General features: G+C 42.5%; 3 protein-coding genes across 8 annotated transcripts in view; 2 read left to right on the forward strand and 1 right to left on the reverse strand.

Annotated features, from left to right (window-relative positions):
- LOC117421855 (disks large-associated protein 4-like) overlaps positions 1 to 10,004 on the forward strand; it is a 112,881-nt gene extending 102,877 nt beyond the window's left edge. For 4 of the 5 annotated variants that reach the window (XM_058990854.1, XM_058990856.1, XM_058990855.1 and 1 more), the window contains 2 exons: positions 892 to 1,044; positions 1,678 to 10,004. In XM_058990854.1, coding sequence (XP_058846837.1) covers positions 892 to 1,044; positions 1,678 to 1,896 — 372 coding nt within the window. In that variant the 3' untranslated portion in view covers positions 1,897 to 10,004. Of the gene's footprint in view, positions 1 to 891; positions 1,082 to 1,677 lie in introns of all 5 variants that reach the window. The other variant, XM_058990858.1, reaches the window with a different exon arrangement.
- A 1,692-nt stretch (positions 10,005 to 11,696) lies between these two features.
- LOC117424849 (homeobox protein TGIF2-like) lies at positions 11,697 to 18,088 on the forward strand. 2 transcript variants are annotated; one of them, XM_034041572.3, is made up of 3 exons: positions 11,697 to 12,082; positions 13,759 to 14,012; positions 15,565 to 18,088. In XM_034041572.3, the coding sequence occupies exons 1-3, from the start codon at positions 12,064 to 12,066 to the stop codon at positions 16,468 to 16,470; spliced, it is 1,179 nt and encodes a 392-aa protein (XP_033897463.2). In that variant the 5' UTR covers positions 11,697 to 12,063; the 3' UTR covers positions 16,471 to 18,088. The 2 variants fall into 2 exon arrangements, with proteins under 2 accessions (XP_033897463.2, XP_058846842.1); XM_058990859.1 differs by lacking the exon at positions 11,697 to 12,082 and adding an exon at positions 12,202 to 12,317.
- A 110-nt stretch (positions 18,089 to 18,198) lies between these two features.
- LOC117431434 (myosin regulatory light polypeptide 9) lies at positions 18,199 to 25,111 on the reverse strand. Its single transcript, XM_034052365.3, has 4 exons — positions 24,980 to 25,111; positions 19,919 to 20,120; positions 19,616 to 19,777; positions 18,199 to 19,155 (listed from the first exon to the last, which is right to left on the reverse strand). The coding sequence occupies exons 2-4, from the start codon at positions 20,100 to 20,102 to the stop codon at positions 18,983 to 18,985; spliced, it is 519 nt and encodes a 172-aa protein (XP_033908256.3). The 5' UTR covers positions 20,103 to 20,120; positions 24,980 to 25,111; the 3' UTR covers positions 18,199 to 18,982.
- Positions 25,112 to 26,834: the final 1,723 nt, after the last annotated feature.

Here is a 26,834-nt window from a genome sequence, read left to right on the forward strand (position 1 = left end):
AGTCCCTTTTGCAGGAATTTGGTGCAAGCTGTACACTTCAAATTTTAGGCACCTCTCTTGAGGTGCCAAGCTTGTCTCTAGGTTCACAGAAGGTGGACCCCCATCCCTGACATCAACACACAGATGTCTGCTGCATGCTTTGTGCGACTGTCTGCAGGTTCAGCTGGACTTTAGGGTCTAATCCTCTGGGAGATAGACAGGATTACAAGAGTACAACACTTGGCTGCTCCCTCAGATGCAAAGTGCTTCTCTCTAACTCCATAGGAGAACCATCTATTCCATTTTACTCTTACCTCCACTCTGCAGCTAGCTAGCTAGCTCAGTCACAATCTTAACACAGTTCATTAAGCAATCCCTCTGAAGTCTTCTTTATGACAGGAGGTATTGCCTTCAAATAAAGTAACTTCTCTTAAACATACCAGAAGCGAAGCAGCGTTTTTAATGTCTCTAGATAAAGCATTCCAGCGACATGCAGAGCAAGGTTGGGTTCAGTTTCTGTTTTTCAATTCCAATTCCTATTCCCATTTTAATCAGTTCCAACATGACATTGATCAGAATTGCAATTACCAGTATTCTGTTTTTAAAATGAGCTTCTCACAGTGGCAACACATTATTTCAATTGAAGTCACTGCTTGTCGATTAAATTGGCTTCCAATGAAAGCAGTTGCACAATCACAGCCGTTATTGTCTCTAAAATATCCATTGGAATTGGGAATTGATTTTAAAAAGGAATTGACCCCAACCCTACAGGTAAGATGTGGAGTGTGGTGAAAAGGTAGTGGCTGAACGGGCCAGAACGTTTGTCTTTCTTGGTCTGATCTTTATTGACCGAGTGTTTTGAAGTGAAGGTGCAGAACGTGGTCTGATTGTGTTTACTGCCCCCCCTGGCAGAATGTGAACGCAAACCCGCGGCCCACCGCACAGGACCTGGCCGGTTTCTGGGACCTGCTCCAGCTCTCCATCGAGGACATCAGCATGAAGTTCGACGAGCTCTACCACCTGAAGACCAACGACTGGCAGCTTGTCGAGTCGCCGGACAGGAAGGTACTGCCGCGCACTGAAGCCCTGTCCCCCGGCTGGGGTAGGGAACTCCACATACTTGTACTGCCCGGGTAGCACCCCTTCCCATCCGCTCCTGGAGAAGCAGAGATATTTAATCAAGGGAGTCCCTTTGAGCATGCATGTCCATTACCAAAGAGGCTCTGTCAGTGTTAGATAGATAGATGTAGATATAAAGGAAAGCTCTATCTATCTATCTATCAGGACAAACATTACCACCCCTGTTGGATGCAAACCTAACAATAAGCATGATTGTGACTTTGATCAAGTGATTGTGACTGTGATAAAGTGATTGTGACCGTAGGCTCCAGTTTTCATGGTGGTTTGATGTTTGATTTGAGTTCAAATTGAATCTGTGTTTGAGTTCTGTATTTTTTTTTTTCAGTTTTATCAGTAACGGCAGATGTGTAGAGTTTAAAAAAAAATTATAAATGTTTTAAAAACTGGAAAATAAAACCCATAAAGAAATGGGTCCCTTAGCACGTTTCTAAATATTGACTGTCTGCTGTCGATACTAAATGAACTAAACTGAACATGGTGCGTGCATTAACTTTAACCAGCCTGGCTATAATATGTGTCCTATCTCCCCTCCCCTCCCCTCCCCACTGTCTGTCTCAGGAAGGGAAGAAGCAGCCCCCCCCAGTGCCAAAGAAACCCTCCAAGCCGAAGCCAGCAGCTAGCCGGGAGAAGGGAGACTCGTCGGCGGACAAGCAGAGGCAGGAGGCTCGCAAGCGGCTGATGGCAGCCAAGCGGGCGGCATCCGTGCGGCAGAACTCTGCTACGGAGAGCGCCGACAGCATCGAGATCTACGTTCCCGAGGCACAGACCCGTCTCTGAGCCCCGCCCCTGCAACGCGAACCCACCAACGAGCCAGCGATCGGCTACCGATGGAACCGAGGGGGAGGCTGGACCTCGTGGCAGCAAAAAAAATAAATAATAATAATTATATATAGAGGACATTTAAAAACAGATTGTGGCTCTCCTGTCATGAAGCTGCCATGAAAACCTCAACAGACTTCATTATTATATCTGCTAAACTAAACTATGATATCGAACTGTCTTAATGTTATAATATCTCGGATAAGAGTTCTTCTACTGCTCAGACTTAAGCATCCCCCCCCCCCCCCCCGTGCACGCCTGTACCTGTCGACCCGCTCCCTCACCACACACTCCTCCACCACTATCCACAGTCCCCTCCAGGTCTTCCCATTACTTTGTGTTTCCGCTGACAGTCTTTACGCACACCCTCTGCCAACCTGCAAACCCGGATAAGGTAGTTTTTAGTTTCTTTAAAGCGTTTAGGTTTTTTTTGAGTGGAACTGAAAGAGGTCAGGAACAGCAGAAATGTACAAGATCAGGACTTGGGTCTGAATTTATCACAGTGGAATCATCACTCCGCCTTTTTTTAGTTGTTTTCTTTACCAGTTGGACTTTGTTCTTTGTGTCTCGTGAGTACCCGCGACTGCCTCCCCATCCGTCACCACATTGCGTACAAAGGCGGTGTGCTGTCCTGTATTTACTTTGTGTTCTGTAGTTTATCCACACTCACTCACACACACACTTAACCGTCTCAAATCTAAATACAGTGAGATGGAATGCAAAAGGCCAGTGCTGGAGTGTTCTAGTCCAGCATGTTTTTTTTTTTATTCTGCAGAGGCATGAGCTTAGGTCTAGCATGACCTTCGCTTGGTGCACCTGGTTTTTATTATTATGTTATGGGCCATAGCCAGTTATGTATACAGAATGCACTGTACGTGTGTTTTGTAACGTATAGAAAATGCATTTTCTATGCATGTGTGGCTCTCTGTCATATTACCAGACCTGCTCTTTTCATGCCCCCCTCGGGTCATAAATTGCAATTTGGCAAGAATGGAATTTTCGCTGTAGTGTAGAGTGAATAATGGTTATTACAAATGTGCTAAATTACTGTGGGGAGGAAAAAAAAAACAGCTTTGACAAGAGCAGATTTGGTACACGTGTCTGAGAGAGGTGGTCAGCAATACATGCAGTCAAGTCAAAGGACATTTGTCTATTTGAAGATTATCCTTGCCTGGCAGGTTTCGTATGGTTCTTTGATTTCCTGGATTTCTTTTTCCCTGGCTGTATTAATAGAAACCGTATTAAACATCCTGGAACAAACTGCAGCGCAGTCATGAGGCACAAACTCGCTGTGCAATGCTAGACTCCATTTGTGCTCTTCATGAGTGTGTATGTGGGCTGAGAAATACACTGTTTAATTAGACCGCTGCTTTAAGAGTAAACGTTTTAAATATACAATGTGAATGTCTGTACATACAATATTTAAAATGTTCCCGTTTTCAAACCTGCACCAGAGGAAATCCTTAGGAAATATACAAGACTTTGCCAGCCAGGAATAACCTTCAAGGACTAAGACACTCCTGTCTGTGTGTGAGTTTGCATACTGTATGCTGTTGGTATTTTTAATAAATGTCATGTGACCACTAGTCAAGCCTAGCTGGAGTTTCCTGTGGAGATTGCTCCCCCTGCTGGCTATCCATCAGCACTGTGCTTGAACCTCCCTGTTCTGTGCTGAAATTCTCAATAAAGGGGAAACGCTATAGGCTTTTTAACCCTTGTAATGCATGGCGACCTCGTATGTGGATGGATAAAAAATTTAAAAAAATTCTAGTCTTTTATATGGGAGACGCAAATGCTTTGAGGATGACATTTTTTGCCCATATAAAGCTTTTGCCGTTTTCACTATGTCATGCATGAGAGGGTTAATAAGCTTTTTTTTTTTTTTTTTTTTTTTTAGTGACTTTTAGTTTGCTAAGTAAGTTGTTTGAAAATATAACAAAGGCCACACTGAAGTTTTCTGCTTCAGTATTGCAAGTTGTTTTTTTCTGAAGGCCTACAGCGTGGGAGCTGTATTCATTGTATTTAACTGACAGAGACCGCTTTGGAAAGTCCTACATGGACCGTGATTAGCACTAGTCTTGGATTACCGTGCAGTCTTGTTCCTTGTAAGACATGTTGTTCATTTCATTGTTTTTTTTTTTGTGTTTTTAATAAGAAGCCATCCGTTTTATTATTATTTTGAGAAATAAGCCTCAGAATTGGCATATGTTATATTCACCTCTGCTGGTATGATAGTTGACAGCTTTTTTTTTTTAATGAAGGACTGAAAGAATCAACAACAGCCACCCCCCCTCCCCCAGACAGTGGCAGCAGCAGCTTCAAAGAGCCGCTGGAAGTCATTACTGAGGCGTTCAGCACAGTGCATGGGAGGCTTTTTGATGTATCATTCCTGTTGGTTTCTTGCTATGGGTAGTCTTTGTGATGTTTAAATGAGACAGATTGTATACTCCTGTGGAAACCCAGCAGCTTTAGCTTGAAGCAGAAGGAGGGGTGTTGAACCCTCTCAGAACAGCTTTTTGCTCTAACCAGATCCTAATATAACCAGACCCATGAACCAAAACGACTGTAACCCACTGCCGTGAGCCCTGGAGATCAATCCAGTGCCAGTGTTTAATTGTTCAGTTCTACCACGAAACATGACTCCTGGAATGTGCTTAGCAGCCTGGAGTGCACACAGCCGCTAGTACAGCCTCAGTGGCTTGTGTGCACTGGAAAACAATGCAGATTTAAAAAACACAACGTGTGAACATTGGGACAACAAAAATATGAACTGGATTAGCCCCTAGGATATGAATTGATAAAGTACTGTAAAGCAGTGCACAGTTATAAGTGCACAGGACCTGGTTGGAACAAAACCCTAAGTTGGCCTCTGGGAGGTTTTACATGTCGGTTCTCTGCTTTATTATGCAGTGAAGGCCGTATTCCAGCTTCCATTCAAACAGTAGGGAGGAGGATGTCTGTGTGTTGTATATGTCCGCCTGTGAATTAAAGGGTTAAATGAACAGCCAACCCAGAGTACTTTTGAAGTCGGCTGAAGAAACAAAACAAACGGTGTCCTGAATGCCTGATATGTGTCCTTACGGTATTAGTCTATTCTAATGTGGAAGCTGTGAAGTTGCTGGGTTTAGTTTCAAATCTGCTGGAGGAATAGGGATAGACAGACCTGGATTGAGGTGCATTGCATGTTTTACAGGGAGTGGCTCCCATCCTGCTCCACTCGCCACTTCATCATAACAACATTACACAGATGTCATTGTGCAGCTCCTGCATCTGTTCACATTGAAGGAAATTCCACTGATTTTATTGCAGCACTGAACAACACTTTAAACACAGTTCAAAAGGGACCAGAAGTATTAGCCCCGATACCAACTGATAATACCATGTCCTTCAAAAAAACAATGCAACTTTTTTCAGCTGGTGTATTTTGACTTTTTCATTCCCTTCCGGTGTCCGGTTGGTATTTGTTTTCAGTGTATTGTTCCCACTATACTTGAACAAGCTGGTACGACACCCCTGCCTCTTGGTCTCACTGTGCAGGGAGGGGTAAGCGCCACACATACACTGACAGAGAACTCCAGCCTGGTCTCTCCTGACTGCTTCAGAACAAAGCACTTGTATTTAACTAGAATGCGTGAACTGCAAGGGGGGATGGGATAGTATATAGACTGTTGCACTGAAGAAACTAATCCCAGGCTTAATCAAATAGCAGTCATTGGCTCCCTCACAAGTGCCTGTGTGACAGGTATTTTTATTGCATAGTGAACTACCCTGCAGCATGTCAACACATATTAAATCATTATTTATCATACTAGAGAGGAACAACAGAGCCGTCTAGTGGCTACAAGTGTAGCAGTCAATGTATTTATTGCTTAATGCAGGAGTGCTTGCTTTTTTTATGTTCCTGAACTCCTGCCTGCCTTTCCTAAATGGTTGCTTTGATTCCACACCAGTCAGGAGAGCGCTGCGCTGGGCGTGTCAGAGTGCGAGTGTAAATGTTCAAGTAAAGGGGCTGACAGGTGGCAGTTTAGCTGTCTGTGCAGGACGGGGATTGGGATTGAGACTGGGGAGGGAATCCCTTCATTTAAATGTAAAACAGCACAGACTTTAAACCTGAGGTTAGCTTTTAAAGTGATGCAGAACTTTGCTTTTTTTTTATAATAAACTCAGTAGTTTAAAATCAAACTGCTTGCAGTGAATATTTATATGTTGCAGTCTGGAAATAACAATCAGGACAGTCAAGGTGTGGTGTTTGTTTATTTATTTATTTATTTTTTTTTTTTTATTGGTTTCCCCCACTATGGTGACCTTGATATATGAATATCCACTAACATCCAAGTTTTTTTTTTTGTTTTTTTTTTAAAGGAACTATAACAAGAAAACAGATTGCACAGTGGTGTGTTTTTTTAAAAAAGGTTCTGTGGCACTTTAACTTTCAGTTTATGGACGAGTGACCTATCTATTTGAGGTAGTGCTCCAGTCTGGGTTGAAACTGAAATCATAAACTGATCTCTTTAGTAAGAACCTGAACCGGGTCTGTCCAGGTTCTAATAATACAATACCAAACCACATAAAAAGCAGCCATTTGACTTGCACAGGTATCTTTTCTGTCATGTGTGTGTTGAATTTGAAAGTGTGTATTTAATAGCAAGAAGTCTACATTTAGTTGTTTTGTCACAATAGAATCTTATGAAGTGAGTTGTCAGGGAGTTTGTTGCCACGGTGCCTGTAGTCATGTATTGTATACAAGAGGGCTGAATGAATGTATATGCCATTTCTTTTTATCATACATTGTGCGCTGTTATAAACCCTGTTCCGTTTCCTTTTGTATGAGGGATATTAATGAACAAGCTCAGAGTTCTTACTAAAGAGGTTCAGTAAAGGAGGGAAAGTTTTCACTATTCCTTGTTGTGGATTTGTGGTATTATTGGGGCCATACATTGGCTAAGGGGCGTGGTATGTAGCTTTTAAGTGACCTATCTGGACCTTCACTGGAATGAGACCCACAGGTCACAGTTTGGTAGCCCAGCTTGCATGGAAATCTGTTCTGCCAGCCAGTCTGCCATCCTGTCATATCTGCTTCAGAATGCCTGTGTCCGACTTACCTGATCCTTCTGCACTCCCGCCTGTAAACCAGAGCAATAGAAAATGATGCGCTCCCTTTTCGTACGTTCCTTCATTTATTTCTTCTTCTTCTCGGTTCGAGCTGTCAGTGATGTGCAGCGAGTAAATTAACACTCTTGCTGCAAAGAGTTAGTAGCAAAAAAATTCTAAATAATCAGAATTTTACAAAACGAGCACATTTTATTGACTAAGGTTTGTTCAGTATCTCTAATGCTATCCTAGTTAGACTGTTTATCATGTTTTGTTTTAGTTTTGTTTGTTTTTTTGGTAAAAGAAAATGTACAAATTCAGTGAGTGGATATTTTCAGCTCGCAGACCTATCGAAACAATTGTAATAAATTGGCTGTTGAAGCCGGGTCCAGTGAAGCAGATGGATTCTCGAGACTTGGTTCTTTCTTCTTTAGTAAGCAGCTGAGTTTGTTTATTTTATAATATTTATGCTGAGTATATATTGGAGGTAGTGGTGCGGTTTGGCATGCAAAAATAAGGATCCGTACATTTCTATTGCATAATCTGGACTACATTACTATTGCATAAAATGTCTGTCTTGGCGAATGTTTTACAGAATTGCCTGTCTGCAATATTTAACCCCTGTAGAGCCATCCCCTAGCTCACCCTGCTTCTTCACTCGGCCAGCATGTAGCTGCTGCTCTGGCCGGTCACAGCTCAGAAAAAGGGAAGGGTGTTGAACAATTCCTGAAAATTGTAGCAAGCACAGGAGATACAGTTTAAAGTGCAGTGTCTGACTTCGAGTTGTAATGTGCACTGGAAAGCAATGCAGATTGAAAATAAATATTTAGTCTCCAAAGCTGGAATGCTGGGGCTGTTGGAGGCCTGCAGTCTGGGACCACTGGTTCACACATTTGATTTCTAGAATATTACATCTGCATACAAGTTCAGAAATTATATTTATTTTTTAAATAACTTATGATTAAACTGCAACCTTGCTTAGCAGCTCTCATGCCTGTGCACAAATAGAATCACCAGAACGATACATACCCAGAACGACATGCATGCAAGATTTTGATTCAAGCAGTAGTTCTGAAGTTTAAAGGCTACCCTTATAGTCCATGCACATAGGTTAGCCCTTCCTGTCACTAAAGCCAGTCTGGAGAGCCTGTGTTAATTCTTCTGTAAACATCTGGATAAACGCAATGTGTGCCAGGAAAGATGCATACAATTAAACCCCCTCGCAGACAAACAAAACATCACAAGAAGCTGCTGTTAAAAGTGTAGACGTACTTTCTGAAGCCAATGTTTGTACTGCAGGGTTTCAAAGTGTATACCTCTCTATATTTACAAGAACTGCCTGGAACAGCAACAGTAAAGCTGTCCGCTATGTGTACAGTTGTTACTGGTTTTGTTTTTATGATATACAGTACTTCCCTATTATGTTTAATAAACTGAGATAGTCTATCACACTGTTTTTCTAAAAAGGGGGGAAAACTGTCAATATTTAAAACTAAAAAATAAACAACTTAGGAAGTTCATTCAAGGGCTCTTACTTTACATGCAACTAAGTTGTTTTTTATAGTTTTGAACGTTGACATGATTTTTTTAAATTTTTGTTTCCATTCAAAAGAAACTGGACCAAACTTTTCAGTGGAGCGTGAGATGCGTAGTCCAGTATAAAGCGCCTCAAAAGACATGTCAAATGCGTTAGGCGCTATGGAGGGATCCACAGCCGCCTCGCTTTTGTTAAACTCGTTTTCAATAAGCTGTTTGCGGGGTGAGAATGATTGGCTGTTCTAATTTAACGCTGCTTTTACTTTATGTAAAAAGAGGACAGGACACTAACTGAGCAAAATCAACTGTCCGGTTTAAACCATGGCTGTGACTGGATATGATCGTGTGGCCATCTGTTCAATTAACTGTTCAAGTCATAATGAAGCTATACATAATACACTTTATGAATTCAGTTTCTGGTGTACGCGTTTAGTTCAAACTTTTAACAAAAGGCTTAGCGTTAGGTCGTAGTAATATTACTCGCAATGTGACTCTTGAGCCACGTTTGTAGCACTTTTCCTTCTAGTCTTTCGACGGCTGACTCTCAGTTCGTGAATGCTGTCTCTGCGCGGAGCAACACGCCCTGAATGTGTGGCGTGCAGTGTAGGTATTTCACATCACTTCCCTTTTCGCTGGCCCTGAACACAGTTATAGATAGCAGTGAGAAATTCCGACCCGTCCGCGCATTGCCAGACACTTCCCATTATTCTGCACAGCTTGATTAACGGCTGCGGTGCAGAGAGGGGCAGTGTTTCCGGGGTTCACAACGGTTCAATTTTAGTGCTAACCAGTGTCCATTAAACCAGCGGGTTTACACTGGGACAAATTCATCAAGTGCATATACAAACAGATAAGTGCATACGTCTGTTTTGCTCTATATGGAGTACTTTCCTTCTTTGACTCTTGCAATCTTTATATCTTTCACTGAAAGAAACTGACAGAACTTGTCAAAACACAGACCTTTAAAGCTACGGCAGCGTTAGAAAAAAAGGATCTTAATTTATACATGTTTTTTTCATTGAGTGTGACACACAACTCTGTGTATTAAGAGCAAATACATTATAACCATGAAATGGAATTAACTTAAACTACATTTGTACCCCTCGCTGTGGATGTCAGGCCACAGATTCGCTGAATTCTACAGTACAATTGCAATACCTTTTGAATGACATTTAGACCCGAGGCTTCGCTGAAACGATACCCCTGGTGTGAGACACTGAGTAGACAGGGAACAAAGGGCTACCTGTATTTGGTGGGACGGTGGGGGGTACAAACATTGCAATTGGGGGTTCTACAGTTACGAAGTGGGGCTTGGGAATCCTCTGCTTCTGTGGATCTGGTTCACCATAGATGTCTGTTAAGATGATATTTATACAGTTATAACTATTCTTAAAAAGAAAACGACTAAGAAAAAATACAATAAAACTTTGTGAAATAAACACTGCGTATAATGAATGATCATTTAGAGCTGTTTGATGACAAGTAGTTGCACTTAACCCTCCAACAATTATTGGGACATTAATGGGACACAGGGTGTTGGAGGGTAGCGTGTGTCCCAGTGACCAAACATAGAATGCATATTATCTGCAGGGATACTGGCTCTTAAATTGCAGTTGGAGGTGTGTTCAGTATTCATCAACTTCCGACGACTTTATATTACTTACACCCCCTTACAGAAAAGTCTTTAAAAACACAATTGGGATATCCTGAATAAACCAACCAATAACTCATTACAGCATTACCATCCGGGACCATACAGTAGATTTGAAATATAAATTACACTGGTAGAGATCTGCTACTACGTTACCGCAGTGGTTTACTCGTAACCACAGATCCACGTGATACAAAACGACTTACCTGAAGTCAGATACGAACTACAAAGAAGTGTAAATAGTATTGCACACAAAGTAAATGATGTGTTGCAATGCTATTTAAAATTAACGAGTCTAAATATTGTTTGGTAAAACTTGAAATGAAATCAATAATAAGGTACTTTTAGCAAATCTAATATCCGCACATTATATTATGAAACTGGACATACCAGTCTGCTAAAAAGCTTTACTTCAATAGACTTCATGTTTGATGATACAATGTCAGGCACTGCTGACTGCATTCAGCTAAGATTGTTTCAAAACCAGCCATTTATTTCAGTCTTACCGAAACAGACTGTGTATGAAGTCTGGTGTTTATGTGGTTGTGTAACGCAGGGTACTTTTCCTTTGGTAAGCAGTGCAATGATCCGTGAAAGCCTATGGGAAGGTCTTCCTCCTTTCAGTGGCGTCCTTGCATTGGTGCAGCCCCGCTGTGTGTGGTGTGCTGACGGGGGTATAGAGAAGGCAGGCAGACTCACGCACACACATTGGCTTTAACTGGAAGATGAGGAGTGAATGGGACCAGTTAACACGCAGGGGGGTGTTCAGCATTTGAAAGATAGGGAGGTTAAGACCATTACCAGGTGTGAAGCAGTCTGTATCTCAGGAGTTTCAGCACTGATTGGGGGGGAGGGGGTCTATTCTTGAAAATTGAATGGGATTACAATTCCAAACATTGTTTTAATGGTGTCAATTGAATCACGAATCATGGTAAACAATGGAATGACACGACAGTGAATTGTATTGAGTTATGTATACATGTTGTTGTTAAGAAAATGATACAGAATATTCTACAAATACAGAATAACATGCACCATTAATACTTTAGCAGGGTTAACTACAGTGTTAATTACATAGACTAAATAGTTTTTTTTTTTTTTTTACAGGAAACCCTAAACATGATGACATGTTCATATAATGGGTTACAACGAAACAGTTCTTTAAATACCGTTTTTTTTTTAAAATGTGGCTCTACAAATTTAAATAAGTTATTATTCTGAAATATATCATCCCATCACTATATCATGAATATATCATAAAACGGATTATTGCCACCAGGCGTAAAGAATGGATTGATGGTGGATTGAAAGAGAAACACACAGCGCGCTATCTAGACCACTTAATTCAATTCCCAGAGTAACACTGTAACATTGCTCCGGGTTAGTGTTTATGGTGTTAGGATTACTATCAGGCATGTCTGAATTTTGAATGAGGTGCTCTCTGACTGTCACTCACCCTGTGACAACTCGTCGCGTTCCCGCATTCCGTGGCCGCTGATTGGATCTGATGGCGACGGGGAGGGTTTTTTTTCCCAGCTCCGGCTGTCAGATTGGCAAATTGAGGATCGAGTTGCTGTGGCTGCAGGTAGGGAGACGGGATAAAGCGAGAACACCACCAAACAAATCGAAAAACGAGAAGGCTGTTTTTTAATTTTTACATACATTTATTTTAAAGTAGTGGAAAACAAGGACCCGTTTCCGAAGAGGAAAGCAGCGTTAAAGCGGAGAAAAATCTCGGAGCACGGGAAGTTCCAGTGTGCAAGAGTGAATTTTTGGGGGGGGCGCACGGGTTTTCCAAGGAATTTAAAAAGATCCCCGTCTGCCTGCTAACCACCCCAGCACAAAGCATGAAACCTGTGAAAAGGGGTAAGTTTAATTTCAGTCTTTTTTGATTGGTTATATAGTGAACGTTGCAATTAATTGTTAGCCAATGTTATATGCCCGAACAAGATGTGGGGCGCATGGCTGCGTTTTAAGCAGGAATGCGGTTTTGTGTTGTAAATGCAGCGCGTGTTTGTGTTTGAATTTGGAGGGACAGTTATCTTGGGAAGTAAGCATGGTGTCCATCTGGTGGCGTGTAGAGCGACTCGGTCGAGCCAGGGTGTGTGTGTGAGTTTAGGGGGTCTTTGTAGTACCGAACTAGTAGCAAACATTCTTTGAAAAACAGTCATCCTGTTTTGTTTTTGTATAGAGTTCAGGTCTTATAACTCCGCCGTATTATATTCTCAATATATCAAAGTTTTGAACACCACATTTAAAATGTTCTTGTTGGTACAGCTCATCATACCCACCCCCCAAAAATGGATGCGAATATTATAATTTATATATATGGGGGGGTGCTACCACTTTATATATAATACATCTTTATTATTCTACACCAAAATATATATTTTAATCTAAATGTTAATCAAAAATTTGTTTAAGGAATTGTAATGGATACATGCCTTGCTTGTTTGTTAATAAATAAGTCCCTAAAATAAAGTACAAGTAAGTTCAAGTGATAACTTTAATTCAGAGCAATAAATAGTATTATACATGTACATCGAATAATTACAACCCGGCTGTTTCTTTTGAAAGTTTACTTTATATACCCTATATTAAATAACAAGTCTTCTGCCATGGGGATTTTGGCAGCTTACTACACTGCTTCATTAAGAATATCGTCGTGTTGATTCCAGCGCCAGTGTTTCTGTGCCCGTGTTTGACAGCTGGGGGAAACCCGCGCAAGTTCCTGTTTCATTTTTCTAACAAAGCCAGCGTTGTTTTGGCATGTCAGCTTTCAGAAAAGATAAGCACAGGATATGGCTAGACACCGGTAACTGTTTATCTGTTTTTTTCGGTAGAGAATAACGGACGTTCTTTGTTCCTTTTTTATTTTTAAAAGTTTGAGTAGCTTTAAACACCCGTTTGAATACTGACTGTATGTGTATATAATATACATGGGGTTCTGGTGGTCTTGTTTTTTAACGCACGTGTGTTTTGTTGCAATACTCCAATAGTCGTTTGTGTTTCACGTGTATACCATTAGCCATATACAAATGCTCCAATCTGAACCACGCTTTAAGAGTAAGTGCATTCCCGGTAATGAATGCAGATTTAACGTCGTGTTCTGAACCGCTGTGTACTCAATAGCGTAAGCCGTTTGTACCCCTTCCAGCGGCTTGGATATATATCTGCCCCCAGGCTGTTTGCCGGTTTCAGTGAAAAGAGATTTTCGTGTGAGACGTGCAGAATTCCCTCCCCTAAAGCATTGGTAACGCCACTGTCCCCTTTGTCAAGACGACAGGAAGGAATTCCAACATTACTGCCTGGGTCTGTAGATCAAATTACACGGAGTGGAGCCTTTTACTGCTGTCTGTTGTATAGCTATGAGTGGAGAGTCTGCACCACTTTACATTAAAGAATCCTCTGTGAATCTTAAACACAGCTGAAATGTACCTTGTTTTGCCTGCATGTTTGTTCAGGTTTAACGGCAGAGTCTTACAGAGAAGTTTGCAATCACTTTATATCAATGTCTCATTGAAACGCGTGTATCTTCCCAGTCCTGGAAGAGGAACGCGTCCAGGAGCCCGAGTTCACAGTGATGTCGGACAGTGACCCGTGTGAGGATGACGGGGGCAGCAGCTTCCCCTTGGACCTGTCGGGCGGCTCGGGCAAGAGGCGTCGCCGCGGAAACCTGCCCAAGAAGGCGGTGCAGGTCCTGCGAGACTGGCTGTATGACCATCGTTTCAACGCTTACCCCTCTGAGCAGGAGAAACTGAGCCTGTCTGGGCAGACGGGCCTCTCTGTGCTGCAGGTAAGGCCCCAGCCACCCCACACCTCGCTTACACACCCCCCGCAATCCTGTACAGAAAATTCAGGGGAGCAGGGACTGTTTTTAGGAAAGAGTTGGAGAGGGAGTACTCGGTCTATCAAATCTCCAAAACTAGGTGTTGGTGTGTTTTTTTTCAATGTTACTACCATGCTGGTGTATACAGTAATTTTAAAACCCAAGCATAAGCCTATTGGCACTGAAACTCTTCTGCAGCTAAACCATAATGATTCATACAACTAAGGCTGCTTTTACACTGTGAGAAGTACTATAAGCCCACATGGTTTCCCTTGTAAGAATGAGGTCTTCTGAGTCATGAAAAGCAATTGTTTTTCATGTCTGCTTGTGGCTTTGCAGCCGGAGAATGACCTTCCATTCCAACAGTTTCTTAGTTTCTGTCTCTGTGGGCTGTTTTGAATTTGCTGTTTCAGCTTGGATTCTTGTCAAGTTTCTTTGGGCAGCATGAGTGTGAAAGCATGGCTTCCCAGAGTAGCTTTAAAATATCTCTAGTGGAGTACGTGCTTTAAAAAGTGGCATGTGTAGATGGAATATCAGAAGCCGTGTACCCCTCTAGTCATGAGAGTAGGGAGGTTGCACCATGTTTAAGATCCCTCAGAAGGCTTCCTGTCCTTTCAGAACTGCAGCTCATCTTCATCTGTCAGATAAACGCATTGAAAGGGGAAGCGCAGAAGGCTTAAAGGCTGACACGAAGTGTCATGCTATTAATAACCAGCAACAGGACTTGACTTGCCTATGAAACTATGAAATCTGATGCATAGTTTCAGAGCCTGGGTTCTCTGAGCTGAGACCGTCCTTGTTTCTTCTGTAGAGTCCCTTGAAGAAAGGAAAGCTAGTGTTTTATTTTTTTAGCCACTAGAGGGAGTCGATGGACAGCTCAAGTTGTATCTCCAGTAGTTGGTTACATAGCACCATTGATGCAGACATTCCAGTGTGGATTCAAATCTGCCTGCAAAGTTGTTGGTGGTGTTGGTTTCTGGGAAGGAACATGGCCTCGTATTTGCAGATAGCATCTTGGTAGAAAGTTCAACACTGCGTTCCAGGCGTTGCGTAATTGAAATTCTGGATATCTGTTTTTACATGCTTGATGAGGGCTCCTTAGTGGTGCTAAATTTTGTGTTTGGCCAATGAAAGTTAATGCCCTCCCACTTGAAACTGCAATCACACTTCATACATCTAAATATACTGAGTGAAGAGTGCCCCTCTGTGGATAGATGCTGCGCTACTGGAGCAGAGCCAGGCTATTAAGTAGCGTTTCCATTTTACGTTAATATCTATTTAACTTTGGAGAGTACCCTTGAGATGCAACTGATCTAATCCTAAGGGTCCCTAGCAACAGTGAACAGGCAAGCACAGCACAGTTAAAAATAGCAAAGGGCTTCAGTAGTTCATACACTAATCCAAGGTATCTTCCTAAAATGGGTTGAAATAAGATGTTGTAAGTGACATGCCACAGCAATGCAATAGTAACTTGCTCACACTTCATGTTAATGCTCCTGTTTCTCTGGATTTCCTCCAGATCTGTAACTGGTTTATCAACGCGCGGCGCCGTCTGCTCCCGGACATGCTCAGGCGGGACGGCAAGGACCCAAACCAGTTCACCATCTCACGACGGGGGGGCAAGATCACTGAGCCCAGGACGGGAGGTGCACCCAGCTCTCCGGAAACAAGCCCGGCCCTCCTAGCTGCCCTGCGCCCGTCTGTCATTCAGCCTGCCCCATACCTGGACCTCAACATCCTGGGGAGCACAGCGACGGCCATCTTGAGTGGGGCAAACTTCTCCACCGCGCCCGCCATCTTGAGCAGGGCAAACCAGCTGAGCACGGTGACTGTATTGAGCAAGACGGGCTCTTCTTCCGACACAGCAGGCATCTTAGGCAGGGCAGACTCTGTGAGCCCGACCGGAGGACTGTTTAACACGCCGCCCCCTACACCTCCGGAGGTGTGTCTGCAGGACTTCAGCGACTTCCGGTTACTGGTTGAGGTAGCCCTGCAGCGAGCGGCTGAGCTGGATAACCTGCGGCAGAGTGGGCCAGGGATGGTCGGTGCCGAGAGTGAAGCGAGCAAGGCAGGGAAGAGTGAGCAGAGTAAGAGTCAGTGCATGGACAGCGTTGACAAGGAGAAGGTCCAAAGTGTTAACGTGCCAGCTGTCCAAGGAATTCAAACATTCAGTGGATCGATGGCTGTGGAGAACAGAGCTGCTAGTGCACAACACGCCCAGAATGTCCACTTCGTGAGGGTTGATGAGAAGAGGCCGAATGCCCGGGAGACTGTTGTTCGCGGGGTCTATGAGCCGAGCGTTTGGACTATTCACACACAGAGGGTCGTTCACTCGGAGAGCATCCAGAGTGTTCAGGCACAGAGTTCTGTTGCATGTGCGTGGAGCTCCCAGCACACTCACGCTGTGCGTGAAGCTGTGAACTAGGGCACAGGACCGTTGAGAAACCTGTGGCCAAGCTTCCTGTCTGCTGCTTACACTACTTTATAGAAAAAAAGGAAGGAACACTTATAAGTCTCCTAAGTAGAAATGATAAATGGAGAAAGTCAATTGCTGGTACTTTAATGTGCACCACAAGCTGTTTTGAAATGCTGTTGGAAATGTGTCTTCCAAAAAAAAAACTTTACTCTGGAGTGAAAAGCAGACCTGGCCTGTTTTCTTTTTAATCAGTGCAACAGATACTGTGAACTGTTTAGAGGTGCTCTGTGTTTTTACAATACATCAGGGCTTTTAAAGAACTATTTTTAGGGACAGGATTCTTTTGAGTTTCTTCACCCTGTCTGAAACTCTCATTCCAAAGGTATTCTGTGAGTTACTTTAGGGGGACGGATATCGTTTGGAATTTATAAAAATCTTTTTTTTTTTTTTTTTTTAAATAGGAATACCAATGCACAGTAGTTGGGCGTCATTCCAAGATAAATTTCTGTAGCCTCAAAGCAAAATTACATAAATTGGGGAGGTTGGAATTTTATTTTAGTTCACCAAATAGTTACCACCTCTGTTATGGTGGTGTTATGAAGGTCGGACACAGTCATTATGAATTATCAGATGTCCAATGAAAGTTTCTTTTCAAATCTATCAAGGTAGTAGATATTGCCTGCAATCATGCCCATGACAAAAGCTGGTCTCAAAATTGGGTACGCAGGAAAACTCGTGGATTTGTGAGTGTTTTCAGGTGTATATAAAGTAAGCCTGAAAGTCGGCTGCAGTGTCACTACTTAAAATCATTATTTGAAACCCACTATTAAGAGAGTAAAAATTCAAAAAGCTTCAGGTTACTCCATCAAAGTTTACCCTTTCTTGCACCATGTGCTAAATGCATTGACTTGTATAGTTTGTGTGTGCATGGAGTGTAACAGCCATTCACTGGAGCTACTTTACCCAGCCCTATAATAATGAAACTGAGACAGTGTTGTGGTATATTGGTATAAATACACAGTGGGCAGAGCATGGTTTTAATGAACCCTAAGACTGATTTGCATGAGTGGGAGTGATGTGTTGACCTAGCCAGTGTGCAGGAGGGCTCAGTGTTGGAGCAGGTGCATGGTGGGTAAGGAGGCTCCAGTCCTAATCATGCTTCTGCCCATCTGTTTGTCTTGTGATTATCTGTCTCGCTACTGGAACAGAGTTGAAAATGAAGTTTAAGGGTTGAGTTGTTTGTGCACCAGGTATTAAATGCTGTTAAATGTGTGCTCATTTGTGCTCATTTCTACAGTAGATGCCTACGTGAAATTCATGTGTTGCTTGTCAGGGCCCATTTCGACTTGACCTCTCCTGTGCATCTAAAATAGTGGGTTGTAATATCCTGTTTTCATATGACCAAAAAAAATACATTTAAAGGACTCTGCAGTTTTCATTTCTTTGCATTTTATATTTTACTGGTGATTTGTGCCTTTCTTCTGAATTGGAGGTCACCTTTTGAACAAGCTGTTGAATAGTGCAATATAGTGGGGAGATTAGACTTCATGAAATTCCATTTTTGTAGCCTTAAGTATGTGATCAAATCTTTTTTTCATACATGTAACAAATAAAATTGAATTCTTAATATTTGTGTTATGTTTCTTGTGGTTGTTGAAGCTCAGAATTGAATTTATTGACAAACAGTACTTCAAGAACACAATTTTAATAATAAAAAAAAAAGCAATAAAGAAATACTTTTTAGTTGGGTACGAAAACATTTATTTGTGTTTTCCACTGAATAATACAAAAGAGTAAACTGGATTTCAGAGAGGAAAAATACAAAAACAGACACAGAGGCAGACTGCGGTCTGCTTCGTTCTCTCAGATACAGCTTTGGATCGATCTTTGGTTCAACAAACGTACTGTGAATGCTTTAACAAACCTCCAATTACATCCCATTTAAACTGGTGGGATACTACAGACTAAGGGCATCAGTCAGTCCACAACTAGCTGGCTTCTCCGTGGGTATTCCGTTCTTGTCATGATTCATTTTATATGGGCAATCTCCTTTTCTATTTTCTTATATCTATATCACAAACCATGTTTTAACACTAATTTAGGCTCAAACGTTTAAATTAAGGAAAGCAGGGACAATTCCAATGGTAATTACTTTCCAGACCCCCTACTGCCTGCATTTTCTGCTGGACAACACCACTGACCTAAAGGTCTCATTATAAATGTCGCGGAAACTTGAGTGCTTCTGAATCCTACAAATTCCTTTTGTGTTTGAAGAGGCAGATCAATGAAGAGAGCAGAGCATGCAGTGTTCCCATTGGCTTGATAAAGTGGGGCAGGGGTGAAGGGAAGCTCCTTTTTGATTGAGCCCAAGCTAGAGTAGTGGTGAGAAGGCTGCTATAGGGTGGGGGATGGTGGTCCCTAGGGGGCATGGGAGGCTACGTGGCAGAGGCAGGGTTTTCTGTTGGTGGTAGGTGGGGCATGGGGGCTCCCTATTGGCTGAAGAAGGTACAGCGAGGCGGTGCTAGTCGTCCTTGTCCTTCGCGCCGTGCTTGAGGATGCGGGTGAACTCTGCGTAGTTGAAGTTGCCCTTCTTGTCAATGGGTGCTTCGCGGAACATCTCATCCACCTCGTCGTCAGTGAAGCGGTCGCCCATGGTGGTCAGGAGCTCCCGCAGGTGGTCCTCGTGAAGAACGCCTGAGCACAAAGAAAACAGGAAACGTGCAAACTGCTGACCGGTTATACATAGATGCATATATGTTAATGTAACCTTATTCAGCAGGTTTCATTCGACTTTATGAAGAAAAATTATTTCATTCTGATGCTAAACTTTTGGCCATAGCTGTATACTAGTATGTATACTAATGCCAGTTTATTTATTTTTTTTAGTTTAAGACACTGAAACTATTAAGTTACCCATCCCAGGGAGGACAGTAAAGTTACTTGGTGCTAAAAGATGCTATTCAAATGGCCTATTTCAAACAATGCAGGTTACTGAATTACTAAATCCAGACACTGGGCCAATAGATACGTGCCACAGAGAAAGATAAGTAAGAACACATTGTTACAGAGGGAGGTGACGTGGATTCCACAGACAGACAGACAGACAGACAGATACACAGTGTAGAGACGTGCAGAGCTGCAGTCCGTGTCATACCAGTGCCCTCCTCGTCGAAGCAGGCGAAGGCGTTGCGGATAACGTCTTCAGGGTCGGTGCCGTTGAGTCGTTCTCCGAACATTGTCAGGAACATGGTGAAGTTGATGGGGCCCGGGGCCTCGCTCATCATCCCCTCCAAGTACTCATCCGTTGGGTTCTTACCTGCAAACGCCACAATACAGCAAGTCACAGACCCCTCCCAAACAATAAAGCAGTGCCAAATCAACAGCAGTAAAGCAAAAGACACAACGGGCTCTCGATTGAAAACACAAGCACTACACTAAATGAACTGTGACGGCTCACCGAGAGAGGCCAGCATGTCATGCAAGTCCTCCTTGTCGACAAAGCCGTCTCGGTTCTGGTCGATCATGTTGAACGCCTCCTTGAACTCCTGGATCTGGGACTGGTCGAACATGGCAAACACGTTGGAAGTCGCCCTCTGGGGGCGCTTCTTCGTTGTCTTTCCCTTGGCGCGTTTGCTGGACATGATGGCGACTGGTTGTACCTGGGGGTACGAGGAGCAGGGATTAGTGATTCCATAGAGAAAAACAACAGAAGTGTTGTTTTATTTTTTGAGGAAGAAACTAGTCAAGCAAACCAAGTCTAATCTAAAGCCTTCATCTGTGTTAGGTCAGCATGAATTATTTATTTTTTATAAGCCAACTTTATAACCAGCAATAATACCAGCACCAGCAACACAGGACCTATTGCCATTCCAGAGCATTACAATACCAGCAGAACCGTGAACTCTAACTGCCATTCCAGAGCATTACAATACCAGCAGAACCATGAACTCTAACTGCCATTCCAGAGCATTACAATACCAGCAGAACCATGAACTCTAACTGCCATTCCAGAGCATTACAATACCAGCAGAACCGAGAACTCTAACTGCCATTCCAGAGCATTACAATACCAGCAGAACCGAGAACTCTAACTGCCATTCCAGAGCATTACAATACCAGCAGAACCGTGAACTCTAACTGCCATTCCAGAGCATTACAATACCAGCAGAACTGTGAACTCTAACTGCCATTCCAGAGCATTACAATACCAGCAGAACCGAGAACTCTAACTGCCATTCCAGAGCATTACAATAACAGCAGAACCGTGAACTCTAACTGCCATTCCAGAGCAGTGACCCTTGTTTTGCCTCTCCCTCTCTCTCTCTCCAGTACAGCTGCTTCAGACATGCAAGGAAGTCCATGTGGTAATTTTGCTAGGTGTTGTCCAAATTAAGATTGGTAATTACTTGTGATGGAGGAGTGTACGATCTGTAAGGTCTAGCTAGCTGATGAGCATAGTTTTTCCCATTTCCTGTTTTTCTATTGCAAACAAGTAAAGTAAACAAGTTGTTACAAATAGAAAGAAAATAAATAGTGTCATGTTTTGGCAGTCACAGCTTGCTTGGTCCCTTTGGTTATTCTAATCTGATTTGTAATAAGATGTACAGGGAGATCAGATCATTTAGAAGTAAAACGCTTACAGACATTATATACAAAATCATTCTTCCTTTAAGTAATATTTAAAACTGGAACCACTGCGAAGCAAAGTTTACAGCTTTAAAAGGGAAGAAAGCATCAGTGTTTTTTTTTCACATTCCTAACATGTTTTGATTGAATGACGTCACTGCAATGACAATGTTCAATTAACAATGATTTGCACACACCCATCAGCTTGGGTGCAGAACTCCACAGTCATAGCTCTAATGAAACCACAAAGCTCTCTGTCCTGTTCTAGAGTCTATTTTAACTTTGTTTTACAAAGAATGGTGTCACTCCCAAGCAATTCAAACTCATTCACCGACATTCCTGCACTTCCCTTTATGTCTTTATCCCTTAACTGACACAGGCACACAGCATTTTATTAAAGGAGATGCAGCATAGTTGAGTTGTCCTCTTCACTTGAATTAAGGCAATACGCATTCCAGGTCTGAGCTCCAAAAAAACGACAGTGTAGGATTTATAAATGAGAACTCCAATACCTATTTTAATAGTGACATGGGGGGGGGAACAGTGCAGATAAACTTATTGATGATGACTTGAAAAGTCTATTTTCTGTGGAGCAGACCTACATGAAAGTGTCATTTTTAGTGTGTTAAATATTAAACTGCTGTCCACCTTCGTAAAAGTATCACAAACTGTGTTCAGTATATATAAAACACCCAAAAAGTTATCACCCCTTTAATTGTTGTTAACAAAATAAAGATTATGTTACATATCATAACACAGAATATACAAATATAAAAATGATGCATATTTTATATAAAACGAAACGGTTGTTATTTTTTAATGTATCCAAAATATGAAGTTGCTTTCTGCTTTACTTAATTGCACTGACAATTGCTGCAGAGCTGTGGGGTGATGCTGTCATGAAATACGCAGTCTATAAAATAAAAACTATGAGAGCCTTGCACAGCTCAAAGGAGGGAATGCTGCATGTTCCCTGCCCTCCTCTGTGAATCACAAATCGAAATGTGGGAAACAGATGCACTGGGACTGAGATGCATAACCCAGATCCTAATAAAGTCAAAAGTGTTTCACACAGCCTTGCTGCACCTTCAGTATGCCCAGTCAACCATTTTCTCCACCGTTAATTACTCCTCTGCTTAACCGACGTAAAAGGCACCAGGGCGTATGTACAGTACCAAGCTAAAAGTCTGTTTTCATCTCAGAGCAGAAAGCAATGAGTCAGGAAGCTGATTATAAGGCCCTTGCACGCAAGTTGTTTTTTCTTGCTTGGTTTTAAACATTAACGGTTTGCGTTCCTACTCTATAGAAAAGTGGAAAACTAGACGCCTCAAATTTAAATATTAAAAATAAATGATGAATTGTATTTGTGTGATGCAGATTGTATCTGTTATATATTATCAATGAAGAAGATCGACTGAAAACCCACTAATTTAATAATTAGCTACAATGTTTCTGAAGTATTTGATCAACTGAACACTCACTATTTTAATAATGATCATTAGTAGTTGATCAATTACTTTTCTTCTTCATTAAGTATTTCTAGTGATTGATGAGATTTAACCACTAGGCCACACTGCCTACTAGTCACTCAGATCTAACAATGAGGCCAACCAGCCTTCAAGCCCTTCAGCTCAAACCACGAGGCCACTCTGCCTCTCAGCCCCTCATTAAACCACGAGGCCACTCTGCCTCTCAGCCCCTCATTAAACCACGAGGCCACTCTGCCTCTCAGCCCCTCATTAAACCACGAGGCCACTCTGCCTCTCAGCCCCTCATTAAACCACGAGGCCACTCTGCCTCTCAGCCCCTCATTAAACCACGAGGCCACTCTGCCTCTCAGCCCCTCATTAAACCACGAGGCCACTCTGCCTCTCAGCCCCTCATTAAACCACGAGGCCACTCTGCCTCTCAGCCCCTCATTAAACCACGAGGCCACTCTGCCTCTCAGCCCCTCATTAAACCACGAGGCCACTCTGCCTCTCAGCCCCTCATTAAACCACGAGGCCACTCTGCCTCTCAGCCCCTCATTAAACCACGAGGCCACTCTGCCTCTCAGCCCCTCATTAAACCACGAGGCCACTCTGCCTCTCAGCCCCTCATTAAACCACGAGGCCACTCTGCCTCTCAGCCCCTCATTAAACCACGAGGCCACTCTGCCTCTCAGCCCCTCATTAAACCACAAGGCCACTGCCTCTCAGCCCCTCATTAAACCATGAGGCCACTCTGCCTTGCAGCCCCTCATTAAACCACAAGGCCACTCTGCCTCTCAGCCCCTCAACTCAAACCACGAGGCCACTCTGCCTCTCAGCCCCTCATTAAACCACGAGGCCACTCTGCCTCTCAGCCCCTCATTAAACCACGCGGCCACTCTGCCTCTCAGCCCCTCAACTCAAACCACAAGGCCACTCTGCCTCTCAGCCCCTCATTAAACCACAAGGCCACTCTGCCTCTCAGCCCCTCATTAAATCACGAGGCCACTCTGCCTCTCAGACCATCAACTCAAACCACGTGGCCACTCTGCCTCTCAGCCCCTCATTAAACCACGAGGCCACTCTGCCTCTCAGCCCCTCATTAAACCACGAGGCCACTCTGCCTCTCAGCCCCTCAACTCAAACCACGCGGCCACTCTGCCTCTCAGCCCCTCAACTCAAACCACAAGGCCACTCTGCCTCTCAGCCCCTCAACTCAAACCACAAGGCCACTCTGCCTCTCAGCCCCTCATTAAACCACAAGGCCACTCTGCCTCTCAGCCCCTCATTAAACCACGAGGCCACTCTGCCTCTCAGCCCCTTAACTCAAACCACTAGGCTTTTAAAAAACATTGTTTTTTCTAAATCGTGAGTTCCTGTTTGAGAATAGGGCCCATTATCTCAAAGTAATTAACAGTGAATACACAGTATTACAGTTCTGATTTTGTTTTGCAATTGCATTTTCTGCTCAAAACTGATTATTTTGTTTCGGCCTATATTCTTCTTCTATGGTTGTGTACTTTGCTGACTGACGGTTTGGCTGCTGTTACTGCTACCTGCAGCGGTGACTCACGAAGCAAAACAAATAAGAAAGGGTTTGCCTTTTTTCAAATACAGTTTTGTTTATAGTGATCCTCTGGTACAGGAAATACTGATACTGTATTTTCACAATGGGTTAATCTGATGAAAATCTTCTTAAATATTTAAAAGTGAACAATATGTGATTAAAATTAAACTATATGCATTTTTAGAAAATTATATTTCAGCTTTGTATTCAGACCAGTGCACCCATTCTCCTTGTCTAGTCTGGCATTGAGTTTTGTCCTAGTCTTAAATACGTGATTCAATCAAGCAGAGATACAATCAGCTGTCATTTCCCCAGTGGAGACTGCTTGCCTTAGCAGATAGGAGGGGCAGAGGATGTGTTACATTGCTTCCCAGTTCATGGCACTAACCACTAGAGCCCACTGCCTACCAATGCTCAGCTCCAACCACTAAGCCAGTCTGCATCCTATTCCTCAGCTTCAAGAAGCACAATATTGGGATTGGTCTGTTGGGGGATTTGGTCTTGTTTGCTGATTTTCCATTTGCCTGACAATTAGGAATGGTACCTTATAACAACAGCCAATTTCCTGTGGAATTAAAGCATTTTTTTTTTTGTAACAGAATAAACATCAATTTAATCAGAGTGCCATACTGAAAACAACTACCAGCTCTGACCAGCTGAAATCCACTGCAGTCTGTACAATATGGTAAAACCAGTTCAAACCCAGCCCTGGCAGCTTCAGCATTAACCAAAAGGCTTGATACCTCCCAGTCCTCAAGTCTAACAACCGGACTAGCTGCCCTCCAGTTCTAACACAGTACTTCAGAATCACTAAAGGAATACAATATACCAAAGAATGACATCATGGCAGACTCACCTCTGCTTCGGGTGGAGATAGGGAACTCTGTCGTCTTTCGTCTGCAGTTACTTCCAAGTCAGCTAGCTAAAAAGTTTGTTTTGTAGCTCAAGCTAGCCGTCCACGCCCCTTTTCTCGCTCACAACCAATGGGCAGCTGTGCCTTGTCCAAACAGGACCCGCCCACCCCAGGGTTTTAACCATACAAGGCAAAAGAATGTGAAAGTTTGGTCCGGCTGCCACCACAATAGATTTTGGGATATTTGGGAGTTATGCTGAAGTTTCAGGAACTTAGATAAGACAAGCCTTATTTAGAGAAAAGGCTGTGTGTGTTTGTGAATGTCTGCTTCAGGAAGAGGGGGAGAGGGGGCCTGTTTTCCTGGGCAGTATTCTACCAGAGACACGAAGCAGACCCAGCGGTTTACAGTCCTAGGGATTCCTTAATAAGGCACAGATCACATCCAAAGTACCTTACTTCTGAGGAGCACACGCATGCCTTTTTTGAAACCCATTAATCAAAATCTAAGTGTCCTTATTTAACAGACTTTTTAAAGTTAGCTTCAAAGATTATAGGGAAGCATGTAACAGAATTCGGGCCAGATTTAATACCTTTGTGTTTTGTATTTTATTGTATTTGTTTTACTCTTAAAAATGATTTCACCAGGATAACAAAACCCTGCAGATACAGCATGTCATTTGTAAGGGTTCCTGAGAGACTGCTGAGTTCTCACAGTCTTCATCGTTCACACAGTGGCAGAACAACGGCTCAAAATAAGTAAAGAAAAAAACAACAACCGTTTTCTATTTCTTTCTAAATGGGAAAACAAAATGTTGTATTAAGGTTTCAAACACATAACTACAGTACACCGACAACTGCTTTAGGGTTTACAGCTGAAGGAGCTGTACAGATTACAACACAATTGTGAGATGAGTGTTCCATCAAACCTCTATACAAGCCAAATTCAAGTAGCCATAGAACATTTCAGCTTCAATACTGATTCGGATTCTTATGAGTTTTAAAACTGATGCAATACAATTTGGATTCTTGTTTATTTCTCGTTTTAACACTTGTATAAACAAGGTTTGTTTGGTGATTCCTTTTTAATAGGAGCAGCTCAAATATGAGGCTGTGTGGTCCAGTGGTTAAAGAAATGGCCTTGTAACCAGGAGGTCACAGGTTCAAATTCCACCTCAGCCACTGACTCATTGTGTGACCCTAAACAAGTCATTTAACCTCCTTGTGCTCCGTCTTTCAGGTGAGACATAATTGTAAGTGACTCTGCAGCTGATGCATAGTTCACACACCCTAGTCTCTGTAAGTTGCCTAGGATAAAGGCGTATCCTAAATAAATAAATAATAGTATGTCAAATATTTTCACAAGCTCACAAAACATTGACGATTACTTTATGTTGTCATTGCTCAGATAGTTCTGTGGGTCCAGTCAGAAACTTTAACTGTATGTATACATTCAGAAAATTCCAATCAGTGCCAACACACAGCCGATCACAAAATGCTGTAAAAACAAAGATTCAAGCTGGTGAGACAGACCAAATAGGGCAGAGAAAATACAAGACAAAGATGCTTGGCAAAACTTACAGTATGTAGCACTGGGGATAATAACACAGTACCTATTCCAAAGATAATACAGCGATAATGCCTGCCCTGCTGTAACAGAAAATATGTCCTCCATGTGATCCAAGCGTTCATATGAATGGATTGGAAGTAGAATTGAAATCAAATCCCAGTATGTTCTTAAAGAACAAATGCCTTTTTTTATTTGTCACTTTGATCAAATACATTGGCAGGATTAATAAAAAGTAACATTCACTGATTTAAATGGAAGTTCTATGTGTAAAGTGCTTATACAAAACGATAA

The sequence above is a fragment of the Acipenser ruthenus genome, chromosome 18, assembly GCF_902713425.1.
Source record: "Acipenser ruthenus chromosome 18, fAciRut3.2 maternal haplotype, whole genome shotgun sequence".
NCBI classification, from domain to species: domain Eukaryota; kingdom Metazoa; phylum Chordata; class Actinopteri; order Acipenseriformes; family Acipenseridae; genus Acipenser; species Acipenser ruthenus.

Coding starts and splice junctions, on each gene's coding strand:
- LOC117424849 (XM_058990859.1), top strand. CDS start 12,218: ATGCAGCGCGTGTTTGTGTTTGAATTTGGAGGGACAGTTATCTTGGGA. Junction 12,318..13,758: donor AGCGACTCGGTCGAGCCAGG/GTGTGTGTGTGA, acceptor GTATCTTCCCAG/TCCTGGAAGAGGAACGCGTC. Junction 14,013..15,564: donor CGGGCCTCTCTGTGCTGCAG/GTAAGGCCCCAG, acceptor GATTTCCTCCAG/ATCTGTAACTGGTTTATCAA.
- LOC117431434 (XM_034052365.3), bottom strand. CDS start 20,102: ATGTCCAGCAAACGCGCCAAGGGAAAGACAACGAAGAAGCGCCCCCAG. Junction 19,778..19,918: donor TGACATGCTGGCCTCTCTCG/GTGAGCCGTCAC, acceptor TGGCGTTTGCAG/GTAAGAACCCAACGGATGAG. Junction 19,156..19,615: donor CTTCGACGAGGAGGGCACTG/GTATGACACGGA, acceptor CTTTGTGCTCAG/GCGTTCTTCACGAGGACCAC.